General features: G+C 44.2%; 1 protein-coding gene across 2 annotated transcripts in view; it reads right to left on the minus strand.

Moving 5' to 3' along the window:
• The window catches only part of SNX9 (sorting nexin 9), a 123,649-nt gene extending 109,586 nt beyond the window's left edge, over positions 1-14,063 (minus strand). The window contains exon 1 of one of the 2 annotated variants that reach the window (XM_050786718.1): positions 13,788-14,063. In XM_050786718.1, the coding sequence (XP_050642675.1) occupies positions 13,788-13,799 (12 nt within the window). In that variant the 5' untranslated portion in view covers positions 13,800-14,063. The remainder of the gene's footprint in view (positions 1-13,787) is intronic. The other variant, XM_050786719.1, reaches the window with a different exon arrangement.
• Positions 14,064-14,871: the final 808 nt, after the last annotated feature.

The raw sequence follows: 14,871 nt of genomic DNA on the forward strand, positions 1-14,871 counted from the left end.
ATAATGCATGGGTTGATTTGATTATTCAGAGGTAGATTTATCTAGTTTGGGGGCTATACCCATTCTTTTTTTCTGGCTTTGACAAACATTTGTTTCTTTACTTCTTTAAAGCTTCTAAGTGGGCAAACAGGAAAAATGAAGCCGCTGAAATTCAAATTCATCAAAATTAGGTATGGGCACTTATGACACAAATAACATTAAAAACTGGATTTACACAAAGGCATGTATTATCTGACTTATAAAATAATTTAAGAACAGGATTCTTTCAGGTAGCAATCTCTCCTAGTGAATCAAAAGTTATTTTCATTATATAATCACGGTAGGAACATACTATGCAATGCAAATAAATCTGGACTGATCACTCTTTTAAACTGTATCGCATGTTTTCTGGCTAACTTAAAAGGCAATAGGAAGAGCAGTAACCAGCCTCCACAGTAATCTGAGATTCTAATAGTGTTGAGACATTTTGCATATAATACCAATGATAAATCAAAAGAACTGAAAAGTTACTGACAACACTACAAGTTGGTGAGACACTAAATAGCTTCTGAGAATATTTTACTGATCTTTGATTTTCTGCATCATTTGAACCCAGTTAAATAAAAGAATCCTTTAAGCACACAAGTGTTCGCTGCATCAGCATGCTAGGGCAGCCACCCATTTTTCAGCCTCACAGATCTTAGGGACCAGCCAAGGACAGAACCCAAGTTCTTCCTTTTATTTTTCCATCCCTCACAACAGTGGTTCTGAAAGTTAGGTCCCTAGACCACCAGCATCAGCATCACCTGGGAACTGGTAGAAATGTGTGTTCTCAGCCCCACCCCAGACCTCCTGAATCAGAAACTCTGGATAATTGAACAAGCTCCCCGGGTTGGTGACTGTGATGCAGCTAGTTAGAGTACCACAGCTCTACCACGAATTCCTAACCCTTAGGAAATATCATCGCTTGTAAAATATTGATGGGCTTTAGTTCAATTTCTCTCTCAGATGGAAGCTTATTACCATTGTCATATCTTTCTGTATAGCAGAGTCCTAATGAATCAGAGAACAGGGCAGTTTGAAAACAAATTTTAATACTTGTAGCATTTTAGAGAATCACCATCTATCACTTTCATAATGAAAATGACAGAATGCGCACAAGATGTTTCCACTTATCAAAAAGGGGAATGGCTGTAATCCCAGCACTTTGGGAGGCTGAGGCAGGAGGAATGTTTGAGCCCAGAAGTTCAAGACCAGCCTGGGCACATAGAGAGACCCTGTCTCTACAACAACAACAACAACAAAATTAAAAATTAGCTGGCTCTGGTGGCATATGCCTGTAGTCCCAGCTACCTGGGAGGCTGAGGCAGAAGGATTGTTTGAGCCTGGGAGGTCAAGGCTGCTGTGAGCCCAGATCACGCCACGGCACTCCAGCCTGAGCCAACAGAGTGAGACCCTTCTCAACAAAAATAAAAAATAAACAACTAGGCATGGGGGGGGGGCATGTCTGTGGTCCCAGATTGTATTAGTCTGTTTTCACACTGCTATAAAGAACTGCCCAAGACTGGGTAATTGATAAAGGGGAGAGGTTTAATTGACTCACAGTTCAGCATGGCTAGGGAGGCCTCATGAAACTTACAATCACGATGGAAAGTGAAGGTGAAGCAAGGCACCTTCTCCACAAGGTGGCAGGAAGGAGAAGTACTGAGTGAAGGTGGAAGAACCCCTTATAAAACCATCAGATCCATCAGCATGGGGGAAATTGTCCCCATGATTCAATTACCTCCACCTGGTCTCTCCCCACACTTGGAGATTACAGCTATTACAATTCAAGATGAGATGTGGGTGGGGACATGAAGCCTAACCATATTACAGGTACTCAGGAGGCCGAGGCGGGAGGACTGCTTCCCTGTGGGAGTTCAAGGTTTCAGTGAGCCATGTTTGCACCACTGGACTCCAGCCTGGGCAACAGAGCAAGACTCTATTTAAGAAAAAAAAAAAAAGAAAAAAAAAAGAAGGAAGGGAATCGGTTTTAAAAGGCTGAAAACTTTGCTTTTAGTCATTATATGGTAATGGAACTCTAATAGAAGTAAATATTAGAATATTTTTTAAATCTTGGCCGGGCGTGGTGGCTTATGCCTGCAATCCTAGCACTTTGGGAGGCCGAGGCAGGCAGATCACTTGGTGTCAGGAGTTTGAAACTGGGCTGGCCAATATGGTGAAACCCCGTCTCTACTAAAAATACAGAAATTAGCCGAGCGTGGTGGCACACATCTGTAATCCCAGCAACCTGGGAGGCTGAGGCGGGAGAACTGCTTGAACCCAGGAGGTGGAGGTTGCAGTGAGCTGAGATTGCGCCACTGCACTCCAGCCTGGGTGACAAAGTGAGACTCTGTCTCAAAAATAAAATTAAATTGGCCGGGCGCGGTGGCTCAAGCCTGTAATCCCAGCACTTTGGGAGGCCAAGATGGGCGGATCACGAGGTCAGGAGATCGAGACCATCCTGGCTAACACGGTGAAACCACGTCTCTATTAAAAAATACAAAAAAACTAGCCAGGCAAGGTGGCGGGCGCCTGTAGTCCCAGCTACTTGGGAGGCTGAGGCAGGAGAATGGCGTAAACCCGGGAGGCGGAGCTTGCGGTGAGCTGAGATCCAGCCACTGCACTCCAGCCTGGGCGACAGAGCGAGACTCCGTCTCAAAAAATAAAAAATAAAAATAAAAAAATTTAATGTAATTTAATTTAAAATCTCTATACTTTTTGGTATCATCTTGGCTTTAGATGATTCAGACAGCTCAACCTATTGTAACCACAGATCTCAGTAACCTAATTGCTATTGATTTCTTAGGGTTTTGGAGTTTTTAGGGGTTGCGAGGATGTTGAATATGCTTTACATACCGTTGGAATTGCATCAGACTAATCTGGTTCAACTTTTACGTAACAAAGTTATGAGTTGCTTTTCAGTTGGCATGGACCCCAGGTTGAAGGTCACATCACCAGAGCATGCCCAAAACTAAGTGAGCAACCATGGACAGAATCCATGTGCTCAGATGGGCACTTGGAATGGAATGGGCATGAGGAATGAGCACTGAATTAAGAAGTGGACACCAACAGTTTGGGAGGCTGTAATCCCAATACTTTGGGAGGCTGCCACGGGAGGATCGTTTGAGCCTAGGAGTTGGAGACCAACCTGGGGAACATGGCAAGGCCTCAATTCCACTAAAGAAAAAAAATTTTTTTAATTGACCGGGGGTCGGGGGAGGTGACACACAGCTGTAGTCCAAGCTACTTGTGAGGCTGAGGTGGGAGAATCACTTAAGCCCAGGAGTTCAAGGCTGCAGTGAGTTATTATCATGCCATTGCACTCCAGCTTGAGCGACAGAAATGAGACCCTGTCTCTACAAAAAAATTAGCCAGGTGTGCTGGCACACACGTTGTGGTGCCAGCTTACTCAGGATGTTGAGGCGAGAGGATCACTGGAGCCCAGGAGGTTGAGCTGCAGTCAGCAGAGGTTGCACCACTGCACTTCAGCCTGGGCAACAGAGGGAGACCCTGTTTCAAAAAAAAAAAAAAAAAGTGGACACCACACGGCAGGATCCAAAATCCAATCAGATCAAGCCCTGGTGTCACCTCATGGCAGGATCCAGTCAGATCATGCCTCCAGCATCACCCCATTGCAAGATCCAATCAGATCATGCCTCATTACCTTCTAAGTACAAAACCTGACCTAGCCCCCAGCGTGGAGAGACAGACTTAAGTCCAACTCCTGTCTCCTTGCGCAGTTGTCTGGCAATAAGCCTTTCTCACTACAAAAACCTGGTGCTTCAGTGTTTGGCTTTCCACTACATGGGCAAATGGACCCAGTTCAGTTCGGCAATACTGGTAGACAGTCACAGGACAAAGTAAATCTGATGCATCAACAAAACAGCTGTAAAATCGTATTATTCAACTCTTGACTCTAAAATCTGAGTCATGGTTTAGGAAGGTAGGAGAAGTGGAGTGCTGGAAACCCTGCCTAACCACAAAGAATTAGCCACCCTGCCTCTTCTAAGCTCCTGAGGGAGAAGGCGCGCATGGTGGCAGGTAAAATTACCAATGTATTTATGAAACAACAATTTGTAACACCTTCAGATTCAGTGCTAGTTGTTCAGTAAGTTTTCAGTTATTTTTTAAAGTTACTTTTAAAAGACACCTTTTTTCCCTTGGAAGAAGAAAATTTCCTTAAGTACCATACTTAAGAAAATTACAAAATAATATTTGTAATCCTGAATGCATTGGCATTCTTCTATTGAAGTGCCCTTACTATGTGTAAGCATTAAAAATTTTTTCCAACCTAGGACAAGCTGAAACAAATTAACAGGAGGTATATAAGTTTGGGAATCTGCTTTAGAGGCCTAAAGACAGTAAGTTTTTAATTTTTTTAAAAACAATCTTTTTTTCCTTGTTACAAAAGCAGCAAATACTCATTACTTAAAATCCAGAGACTATAAAACAAGCTAAAACATAAAAAAACTTCTTATGTGCAGCCACTATGCAATAGGCAACTATTATACAAAGAAAGTCTACATTTTCAAGCCTTTTACTGTGAATTTAAATTAGGAAATAAATTTAAACTCGCACATTTTAAATATACCAATTCATTAATATCTGAATGTCAACTGTCCTAGGGGGGATCCAAATCTTTACGCCCAGCATCCAAGTGGCACAAAATAGCTACTGAAATGTCTGCTGAACTGAATATCTGGGATCTGACAAGACAAAGTCTGGACTTGCAGACTGTGGAGCTGTACTATGGAAGTATTTTTAAAGCAACTGAAGTGATAGAATAAGGGTTAAAACTCACTCAAAGTACTAAGTAACAGACTGATATGGTTTGGCTGTGTACCCCCATATCTCACCTTGTAGTTCCCATAATCCCCACATGTTGTGGGAGGCACCTGGTGGGGGTAATTGAATCATGGGGGCAGTTACCCCCATGCTGTTCTCATGAATTCTCACAAGATCTGATGGTTTTTTAAGGGAGTTTTCTCCCTTTTGCTTGGCACTTCTTCCTGCTGCCATGTGAAGAAGGACATGTTTGCTTCCCCTTCCACCATGATTGTAAGCTTCCTGAGGCCTCTCCAGCCCTGTGGAACTGTGAGTCAATTAAACCTCTTTTCCTTATAAATTACCCAGCCTCGGGTATTTCTTCATAGCAGCATGAGAACAGACTAATACACAGGCATTTCAAGACTTGGGTCCTCTGAAATCCTCTGGGCTTGAGGAACTGTGCCAGGAGCCTGCACTGTGCCCCTGCAGACAGCCTGTCCTCCTTCAGGACACTGTGCCCTTTGAGTACAAGGATAGGCCTTTCATACTGACATCCCAGAGGACCTAGCACATCTGAAGTTCAAATGAATGAGCTGTGGATGACAATGGGTAATAGGTAACAGAATGAAGCTGCATTTCCCCCTCTTTAACTTATCCCTGAAGTGTCTGACTTAATTGAACAATCACAAATCTGTGATTTCTGAGTACTGTCCCTGTGGGTAATACTACTATATTACTCGATTTTCAGATACTAAAAATAACTTAGAAAAATTGAGTCACACTGAATAGCATCTTTAAACACTGCATTTACAATGCCTAGAAATTAATAAGGAGTCTATCACATGCTTTTAATAGTCAAAAGAAAAATGACAAAGAAATATCATTGGAAAGTTTTGAAATGACCAGTGTGACAGCTTGACTGAAGGTTTGGTTTCAACCAAAATGCTTAAGAACTTTTTCACCTTTCCCCTCTGCAAAGATCAGACTAACACTTTCATGCACATATTCCACACCCTTCACTTGACAGTCTGTTACAAAGACGCTCTGACTTGGATTTTGTTCCAGCAACTAGAGCAAGCTAATACCTAAGCCACTGCCAGACTGAAACAACTGAAGTGCTGAATAAAATATTAAAAGCAAAAGATACAAAACTAAACACCTTTTGAAACATGTTGCTGAGTTAGCTGGAAAGGAAAGGCTCCAGGAAAGGCTCCAGAGAGGCCACAAAGGAAGTGAAAGCAGAAACCCTGGGAGAACACATGTGCTGAGGCAGGATTTCCTGCTAGGAGACTCCACAAACCCGGGAGCCTGGCTCTGTGCTCTGGGGACTGTGTGGGGACAGGGGAGGCAACACACAAAGTCTCCTGTATTAAGCTACAAGCTGGGACTCCAAAAGGACCTCAGCATAAGGATAAAGAGGAAAACCTGTGTGCAAGGAAATGTCTCATCATCGACACAGAGTAGTAGGAATGAGGAAAATTTCTCCTGAGATGCCAGGTCCATATTTATTCTACCTAGTATGGCTGAGAAAACAGAAAGCCAGGAATTAAAGATATAGTGACCCCAAGGATGTAATGTTCCCAGGAGACTGGTATCAGCACACACAAATTCTCCCTAGAAGGATACAACCTCAATCTAGGTAACAGAATTCCCTCAGATGAAGTTCCAAGGAAAACAAGCAACTCAAGGAAAAATCAAAATAAATCACAAAACACACAAGAAAACAAAGCACCATGAGTGAGAATGTGCAGAAACGGATGGCTTGAATCAGACTCCTGAGATTAGGACATAAAACCGTTAATGTTTTTACATGCTTAAGAGAAGCTTAAAAATATAAGCAAAGAACAAGAAACTATAATGAATGATAAGCAGATTTGAAATAGAACCAAATACAATTTCTAAAAATAGAAGATAAACGAAACTGAAAATTAAATGAATGAATAAAAGAGCACATTTGGCCTGAATGAGGAAAGAATAGTGAACGGAAGGTAAGAACAAAAGAAATTATCGAGAATGAAGCACAAAGAAAACATGACAGGTTGAGAGATGGGAAGTTAGATTTCCACTGGTCCTTTTCATGCTACTAGAGTTCCAGAAAGAAAGAATGGAGAAAAGGCAATTTTCATGAATAACCACTGAGAATCTGCTAGAGCTGCACTCTCCTATAAAGTAGCCATTAGCCACATGTGGCTACTGAAATTAAAATTTAAACACAGTTCCTCAGTCACACTAACCACATTTCAAGTTCTTGTTAGCCACAAGTGGCAGACAGTTACCATATGGATGGCCCAGATGTAGAACATTATCATACAGAGTCCACTGAACAGCACAGTTCTAGAACTAGCGTAGCACCCTTCATCAGATCCAAGATACCCAGGAAACCCCAAGCTGTGTAACCAAAATCCACACATGGACACAGTACAGTGAAGCTGCAAAATACTAAAACACAGAGAAGTCTTAACAGCCAGTGAAGAGTCACACCACCGACAAAGGAACAATAATTAGATAACTGGCTTCCTAGCAGCAAATGTCAAAGCCAGTAGAAAACAAAGAAAGAATACCTTCATTGTACTGGGAGAAAATGCTGTCAACCGAAAACTCTTTCAAGACCAGGGTAATTTTCATACCCAAGAGACACATAAGAGATTTACCAACAACATACCTTCTCAATGGAAATTCCAATTCATTTTAGGTGGAAGGAAAATTATCTCAAGAAAAGACTGAAATGTAAGAAGAAACAGTAAGCAAAGACAGTACAATATGATTAAATCAAAAACATTTAACTGTATAAAAATAAAAATAATGTCCAATTTGTAGTGAAAAAGATGTAACTAAAACACCAGGCAATGATTGATCATATTCGGGGAGATGATTGCAGTTACATAACCTTATGTCATTTTGTAATTCAGGAAAAGGCTAATGATATTAAGTAGTTTCAGACTTTAACTTAATGTTACCATGCTTATGATAACCACTGGGAAAAAGAGATGTATAACACAAACCTTCCACAAAGTTGGGAGTGGGCTCCTACAATCTATAAGATGGTAGACAGAAATCCAAATACATCAGTAAACACAATGCTGTACAGGCAGGCACCAAGATCAGACTGGATAAAAACGTAAAATTCAGCTATTGGCTTTTATATATTTGGGAAATATTTACCAAAAGCTGGTGAATGTTAATCACATTAACATTAGAAATATAGTCTTTAAGAAAGAATGCATTACCAGAGATAAAGAGGTTCACTTCATAATGATAAAAACTTCAATTCACCTAGAAAATAATACTAATTCTAAATGTAGAGAAAATTTTTAAATTCACCATTTTAATATCTCCATCAAGTAGACAGAGGATCAGTTAAATACAACAGATCAATTAGCGAAACACAATTAGTAAGGATATAGATATGAACAGCACAGTAAGTCTAATGGACATACAGCATACAGAATAGACACACACATCAATAATATATATACTCTTTTTGTCCACAGGTGAAACATAAAAGCTGACTATATGCTGGGTATAAAGTTAGCCTCAACAAATTTCCAGGTACAGTACTGATTTTAATCAGGCTCCCTGATCACAATGCAATCAAGTTAGAAATCACCAACAAAAAAGAGAAAAACCCAATACATTTGGAAATTAAACACGCCTCTGAAAACCCATAGGTTAAAGACAACTCTTCAAAGTCTCAGAAATATGAAGCTTGTTCCAAGTGCCTTAAAACATGAGGCAATTTCTCATGTAATCATTAGTAAAATTGATTATGTTTTAAAAAATATTATTGCCAATACCTAAGGTGCAGATGTAAATTTTGTGTTGTACCTGTATACACTTTTAACAAACACACAAAAACACATAATTAAAAGAACAAAAGCTTACAGTTGGGGATTAATATTTTCTACTTCAATAATCGAGTCACTTATCTCACTAGAATATTTTTGCTCTTTAAACTGGTCATTGAAGATACGAAAGTGAGCACACACACAGTCTCAGCTTCTTGAGGCTGACAGCATTCAATGGAGACAGCCATCAATTATAGAAACAAATATAAAATGGCAGTCGGGTGTGTAATGTGACCCTGAAACAGGGGCGGGGACATCAGGAAAGGCTTCCCCAGGGAAGTGATGCTTAGACACATTAAGACCTAATATGTGACCGGGCGCAGTGTCTCACACCTGTAATCCCAATACTTTGCAAGGCTGAGGAGGAAGGATCACCTCAGCTCAGGATACATGGTGAAACCCCATCTCTACAAAAAATACAAAAAGTAGCTGGGCATGGTGGCGCACACCTGTCGTCCCAGCTACTTGGGAGACTGAGGTGGAAGGATCACTTGAGCCAGAGAAGTCGAGACTGCAGTGAGCCGTGTTAGTGCCACTGCACTCCAGTCTGGATGGCAAAGGGAGACTTCATAATAATAATAATAATAATAATAACTTAACATCTAGGCCGGGCGCGGTGGCTCACGCCTGTAATCCCAGCACTTTGGGAGGCCGAGGTGGGTGGATCACAAGGTCAGGAGATCAAGACCTGGTGAAACCCCGTCTCTACTAAAAAATAGAAAAAAATTAGCCGGGCGCAGTGTCGGGCGCCTGTAGTCCCAGCTACTCGGGAGGCTGAGGCAGGAGAATGGCGTGAACCCGGGAGGCGGAGCTTGCAGTAAGCCGAGATTGCGCCACTGCACTCCAGCCTGGGCGACAGAGCGAGACTCCGTCTCAAAAAAAAAAAAAAAAAAATAAATAAATAAAAAACTTAACATCTAAAAACAAAGTACCTAGGGAAGGACAAGGGAGAACAGCATTCCAGAAAAGAAACAGCAGTACTGCAAAGTTACAAAGTTTTAAGTAAGCAATTAAAGTAAAACTATAATTTAATTTTTAGATGGTCAATACAAAAACAAGGCACAGTAGAAAACTGCAACATTTTTATGATTTCTAATCTATTCCTTCTTTAATGAGACTTGTTCATCTTTCTACCGTCACAGAACTTTTCTTTGACTGTACAAATACTGCACACTCTACTTAAGACACACAGAAAATACTACTGCTATACAAACTTAAATGGTTAGCATTTTCCAAACATTTAAAAAACCATAAAAATCAACTTTAATCCTTAAGACCCGTTAGAAAGATATTTCTATTCTAGTCTTCAAATAAAGAGGTTTCTGCTCTGGAGATGCTACAAAGTGTGCCTTCTAGATTGTTCTCACTAACCTATACACGGAATAAACAGCAATTCATTTATTCCCTACCATTATTTTTAACATTCCATACCCACTTAATTTAACCAGACAAGCTATGTAACATGTGTATAACTTTAAGTATTGGAACTGAGGAGTTAAAAAAAAAAAAAAAAAAGCAACAAGAACTCCTAGAATCTTGTTATAATTAGTCTAAAGGTGACTATGTAAGCACAAAAGGATCCAAATTAGTGACTGAAGGTTAACTTTGACATGGAAATTACAGCTAAATTATATAGATATGGATTAACCTCCACTAACAATTTTCTTCATGTCCCCTTTGACAGACATTGAAAAAAAATTCTTCATTTCTTTCCTAGGACTTGATCTTTTAAATAAAACATGATGACTGACAATATATTTATTGTATATTTTGTATTTATTCTATATATTGTATATCGTATATATAATATTTATCAATATAACGTATAATATAAACAGGTTATATTTTGGCTAGGTCAAAATATAACCTTTGGAGGCTTCCAATAAAGATCAAGACTAAAATGCTCTGCAGGTTTTGTATTAATATTTGTAAAACAAGACTTGATTGCACTGAGTGAGTGCATACACTTAAACTGAATGCAGCATTCTACTGAGTAAGGATTAGAAATAGAAAACAGATAATCCCTTTAAAATGTGCAGTTACTGATTAACTTTCTTTTCTTTTTTTTTTTTTTGGAGACAGAGTCTCACTCTGTCACCCAGGCTAGAGTGCAGTGGCGCGATCTTGGCTCACTGCAAGCTCTGCCTCCCGGGTTCACACCATTCTCCTGCCCCAGCCTCCCGAGTAGCTGGAACTACAGGTGACCGCCACCACGCCCAGCTATTTTTTTTTTTTTTTTTTTTGTACTTTTAGTAGAGACGGAGTTTCACTGTGTTAGCCAGGATTGTCTCGACCTCCTGACCTCGTGATCCGCCTGTCTCGGTTTCCCAAAGTGCTGGGATTACAGGTGTGAGCCACCGCACCTGGCCCTGATTAACTTTCCTTAGCAGTGAAGGACTGTTCAACTAAACTACTTCTTCTAAATGATAATTTCCTTTTCTATTGTAAAATACACTAGTGCAGTTTTTAAAAATGCCAATAGTTCAGTGATAACCACATCCTTAAGAAAATACTTAAGAACAAACAAGAAAATTGTATCTGAAGATACTATAGCCAAGTTTCTGGTAAATTCAAAGGGAAATGAACATCCCCTAAAATATCCAGATCCTGAATTTACGTTTCATCACTTAATACTTACAGCAACAGCCTGAGTGCCACTGGAGCCATTTATTAAAAATTAGTCATTACTACTAAGCACATTCTCCCCACCCTTGAAGAAGACGAAGAAAAAAAACAGAACTACTCAGGTGTGGGGAAGGGGTGTGTATATGGGGCAAGTGAGGAAAGTAGCAACTTGTCTCTCTGGGGACAATTAAAAAATGAGACTTTGGTTTGACCCAAGTATCACCAGGATGTCAGAAAACTAAGGAAGGGTCTTCTTCTAATAACTGCTTCATTGCTCTTCTTTTTCTTAAAATGGAAATGGTCTGTCACAATGTAGACATGGAAATGAGCACCATGTGGAACAGTGATTAGACAGCGAAAGAAACTAACAGAATTACTGGAATTTGCCTTCGGAGTGGTGTAGATAACGAAGTAGGAAGTGCTTATGCATGTTTTAAGGCTCGTGTTTAAGCAAAGACACATGCAATTCAAGATTAATATACAAGAACCACTTTTCAATTTTTTGAAAAAAAAATTAAGTTCAGGCTTAACTATGAAATAAAAATTTCACTACGTATACCTGCACTAGTTGCTAAACTGCATTCCACTTAAAGGACAGTACAGGTAACATGCCTCAGTAGACCAGAGTGTAAAAACACACAGACCACCACTGGACAGATCTCTATGTCATACACCGCCTTGGTTTTTTTTTTTTTTTTCAAACGGAGTCTCCTCGCTCTGTAGCCCAGGCCGGAGTGCAGCGACGCCATCTTGGCTCACTGCAACCTCCGCCTCCCGGGTTCAAGCGATTCTCCTGCCTCGGCCTCCCGGAGCAGCTGGGGCTACAGGCGCGCGCCACCACGCCCAGCTAATTTTTGTATTTTTAGTAGAGACGGAGTTTCACCATATTGGCCAGGCTGTATGGAGCTCCGACCTCAGGTGAACCGCCCACCGCGGCCTCCCAAAGTGCTGGAATTACAGGTGGGAGTGAGCCGCCGCGCCCAGCCTATAAACCGCTGTTAAGGTTGCAAGATGAGCGTGTACTAGGATGTGTAACTGGTAATTTCTGGAGTGTCTGGCAACAAACCTCAAAATCAAATTTCCTTAGAAATCCTTGGCCTAAGTTTTATTTTTAAAAAGGTCAACACAAAATTAATAAGTTCAAAAGGTGGCAAGTTCTATCACATTAATAAAACCAAAGCACAGCACAGGCAATAATATATTAACAAGAAGGTAATTATTTCAGTAACAGCAGCAACAGGTTCCCTGGAGGAGAATCCCCACTTCTCTATAAACGCTGCACCTAGATGGATTCAGAGCACAAAATTTACCACAGGACAACATCTAGCAGACCGAAGTCAAGCAACGCTGATCTTTTAAACAGATTTCACATTTCTTACCATTTCCTACCTTAACACTCCACCAAAAAAAGCAAACACCTATCGAAATATAAAAAATAACGTTTCTAGCAACCCAAAAGTAGCTCAGAGATCTCAAAAAAAAAAAAAAAAAAATAGGGAAAGGGGTGCTGATGCTAATAAAGTGACACTACAAAAACTAAGTGCAAAAGTAAACCTACTCCTCACAGCGTATCACAGAACAGTTAATGGTTCAGGTACAGAGCCTCCTCCCCCAGGTCCTCCTTCCGCGACCATGACTCCCCAGTGACTATTTTACACCAAGTAACTACTGAAAACGCCCAAGGAAAAGGAGTGGGGGAGGGTGGCTTTTGAAGATTCAGGTAGCAAAGAGTGACTGCTAATTTCATAAACAATAATGCAAAACAAGCAAACCACCGCTCCTAGCCAATTACCAAGCAGGAGTCAAAGTTCCACCACGTAATTCGGGCCTGGGCCTTTTTTAGGCAAACACGTAATCGAAAGCACAGTCATTTCCCTCTTGATATTTTATTCATGCCGGCAATACCATTCACACTGAGAAGGTAGCAAAACAAAAGAAAAAAATAACAGCAGAGAAGGCAGAGGGGCGCGGGGTGTCCCAGCCTCCGTCTCTCCCCGGCCGCGAGCTCCCGCAGGCCGGGACGGGAAGCGCAGCGTCCTCTCTGCTGAGGTCTCGACCCCCACCCGCCCCACGGGGCCGAGGGTCCCCTGGGCGGCAGCGGGAGGGGACGTGGGGGCGGCGGGGACGCCAGACGCCGCGGGGACACCGGACGCCACAGAGAGCCTGTCGCCTCGGGGGCCTCCCCGGGCTGCGGGAAGTTTCCGTCCCGCTCTCGCGGCCCCTCCCGGCGAGCCCGCCGCAGCCCACGCTCAGGTGCAAACTTCCCAAACGTCGCTGCGCCCGGGGTCCCAACCCGCGCCCAGACCCGACGCCCTCCCCCGGCGCGATCCCGGCCGTCTGCACGGTCCGCCGCACCCATGCCCAGAAGGGACTGGCTGGGCCGCGGACCCGCCCGGGGACCCCACCGAGGACGCAGAGTGACCCCTCGGCCGCCCCCGGCCCCAACCCTCCCCGCGGCCCCAGCCCCGACCGTCCCCGCGCCGCCGCGGGCCTGAGCGACCGGCCGGGCCTGCGCTGCGCGCCCCTCACCTTGGTGGCCATGGCGGGCGGGTCCCCCGGCCCGGGACGGCCGGCTTGTCTCCCGCGCCGCGGATGGTGATTCTGAGCCGCGCGGACGAAGGCAAGGGCGAGGGCGGCGGCTCCGGCTGGGCCCCGGCGCGGCGGCCGCTCCTGCGCCTCGGCCCCGAGTCTCGACGCTCAGGCCCAGCCGCTGGGCGCTCGGCTACTCCCGCGCCGCCCGCTCCTGCAGTTCCTGAAAGTCCCCGGCTGCGCGGCCCCCGCCCCTGCCGGCCGAGCCTCCCATTTACCGCGGCGCGCGCGGCGCCCGGCGGAAGCGCGCCCTGGGCCCTCGGCCGCGGCCCGGCCTCCTCGCCTCCTGGCCGCCCCCGCGCTGCGCCGCGCCGCGCCGCCGCCCCGGGCAGTCGCTGCCGCCGCCGCCGGGCGCCCTGGGTCGAGGACGGGGGATGCGTCCCGCGCGGCGGCGGGATCCGGACAGGCGCCCCGGGCCATGGCCCGCACCCTGCGTGGCCGCCCCACGGGAAGCGCTCCGCGGCCCGCACAGCCGCTCGGGGGAGCCGAACCCGACTCCGGTTCACGCTCGGCCAGCGCCGCACGCCGTGGCTCGGGGCTTTCCGTGCCTGAGGCGGGCGGGGGGGCAGGAACTCTCGACGCTCCCGGCAGACAGGAGCCCCGCAACCCCGCTGTCTTTGCCCCACGCCGGGGGTGTTGCGGGGTCGCCGTGCCCTTGGCCGAGTACCTTGAGTGCCACGTAAACAGCCGGGAAGGAACGGAGCAATGGCTTCCTGGGCCTCTTTCTCCTGCCCGGAGGCTCCCTCAGGCTGGGGTCCTGGCTTGGAGCCCCTGGGACGGGACGGTGGGGGGTTCGTTTTGTGACGTCCCATTAACCTCATTCTGGAATCTTGATAAGTTTAAAAATGCCCGAGGGCCCAAGAGGTTTAGGGGACAACAGGCTCTCTGAAGTGGAAACGAGGGCTCTAAAATTTTCCATCTTTCTGTCAGTGTTTCTCTCCAGGGTTGGAGATATATATATGGGTGTTATGAATAAACGAATGACTTGAATTGAGCAGCAAGATTTTTCGCTCAAGGACAAAAC

Source organism: Macaca thibetana, chromosome 4 (assembly GCF_024542745.1).
Source record: "Macaca thibetana thibetana isolate TM-01 chromosome 4, ASM2454274v1, whole genome shotgun sequence".
In the NCBI taxonomy this organism is placed as follows: Eukaryota; Metazoa; Chordata; class Mammalia; order Primates; family Cercopithecidae; genus Macaca; species Macaca thibetana.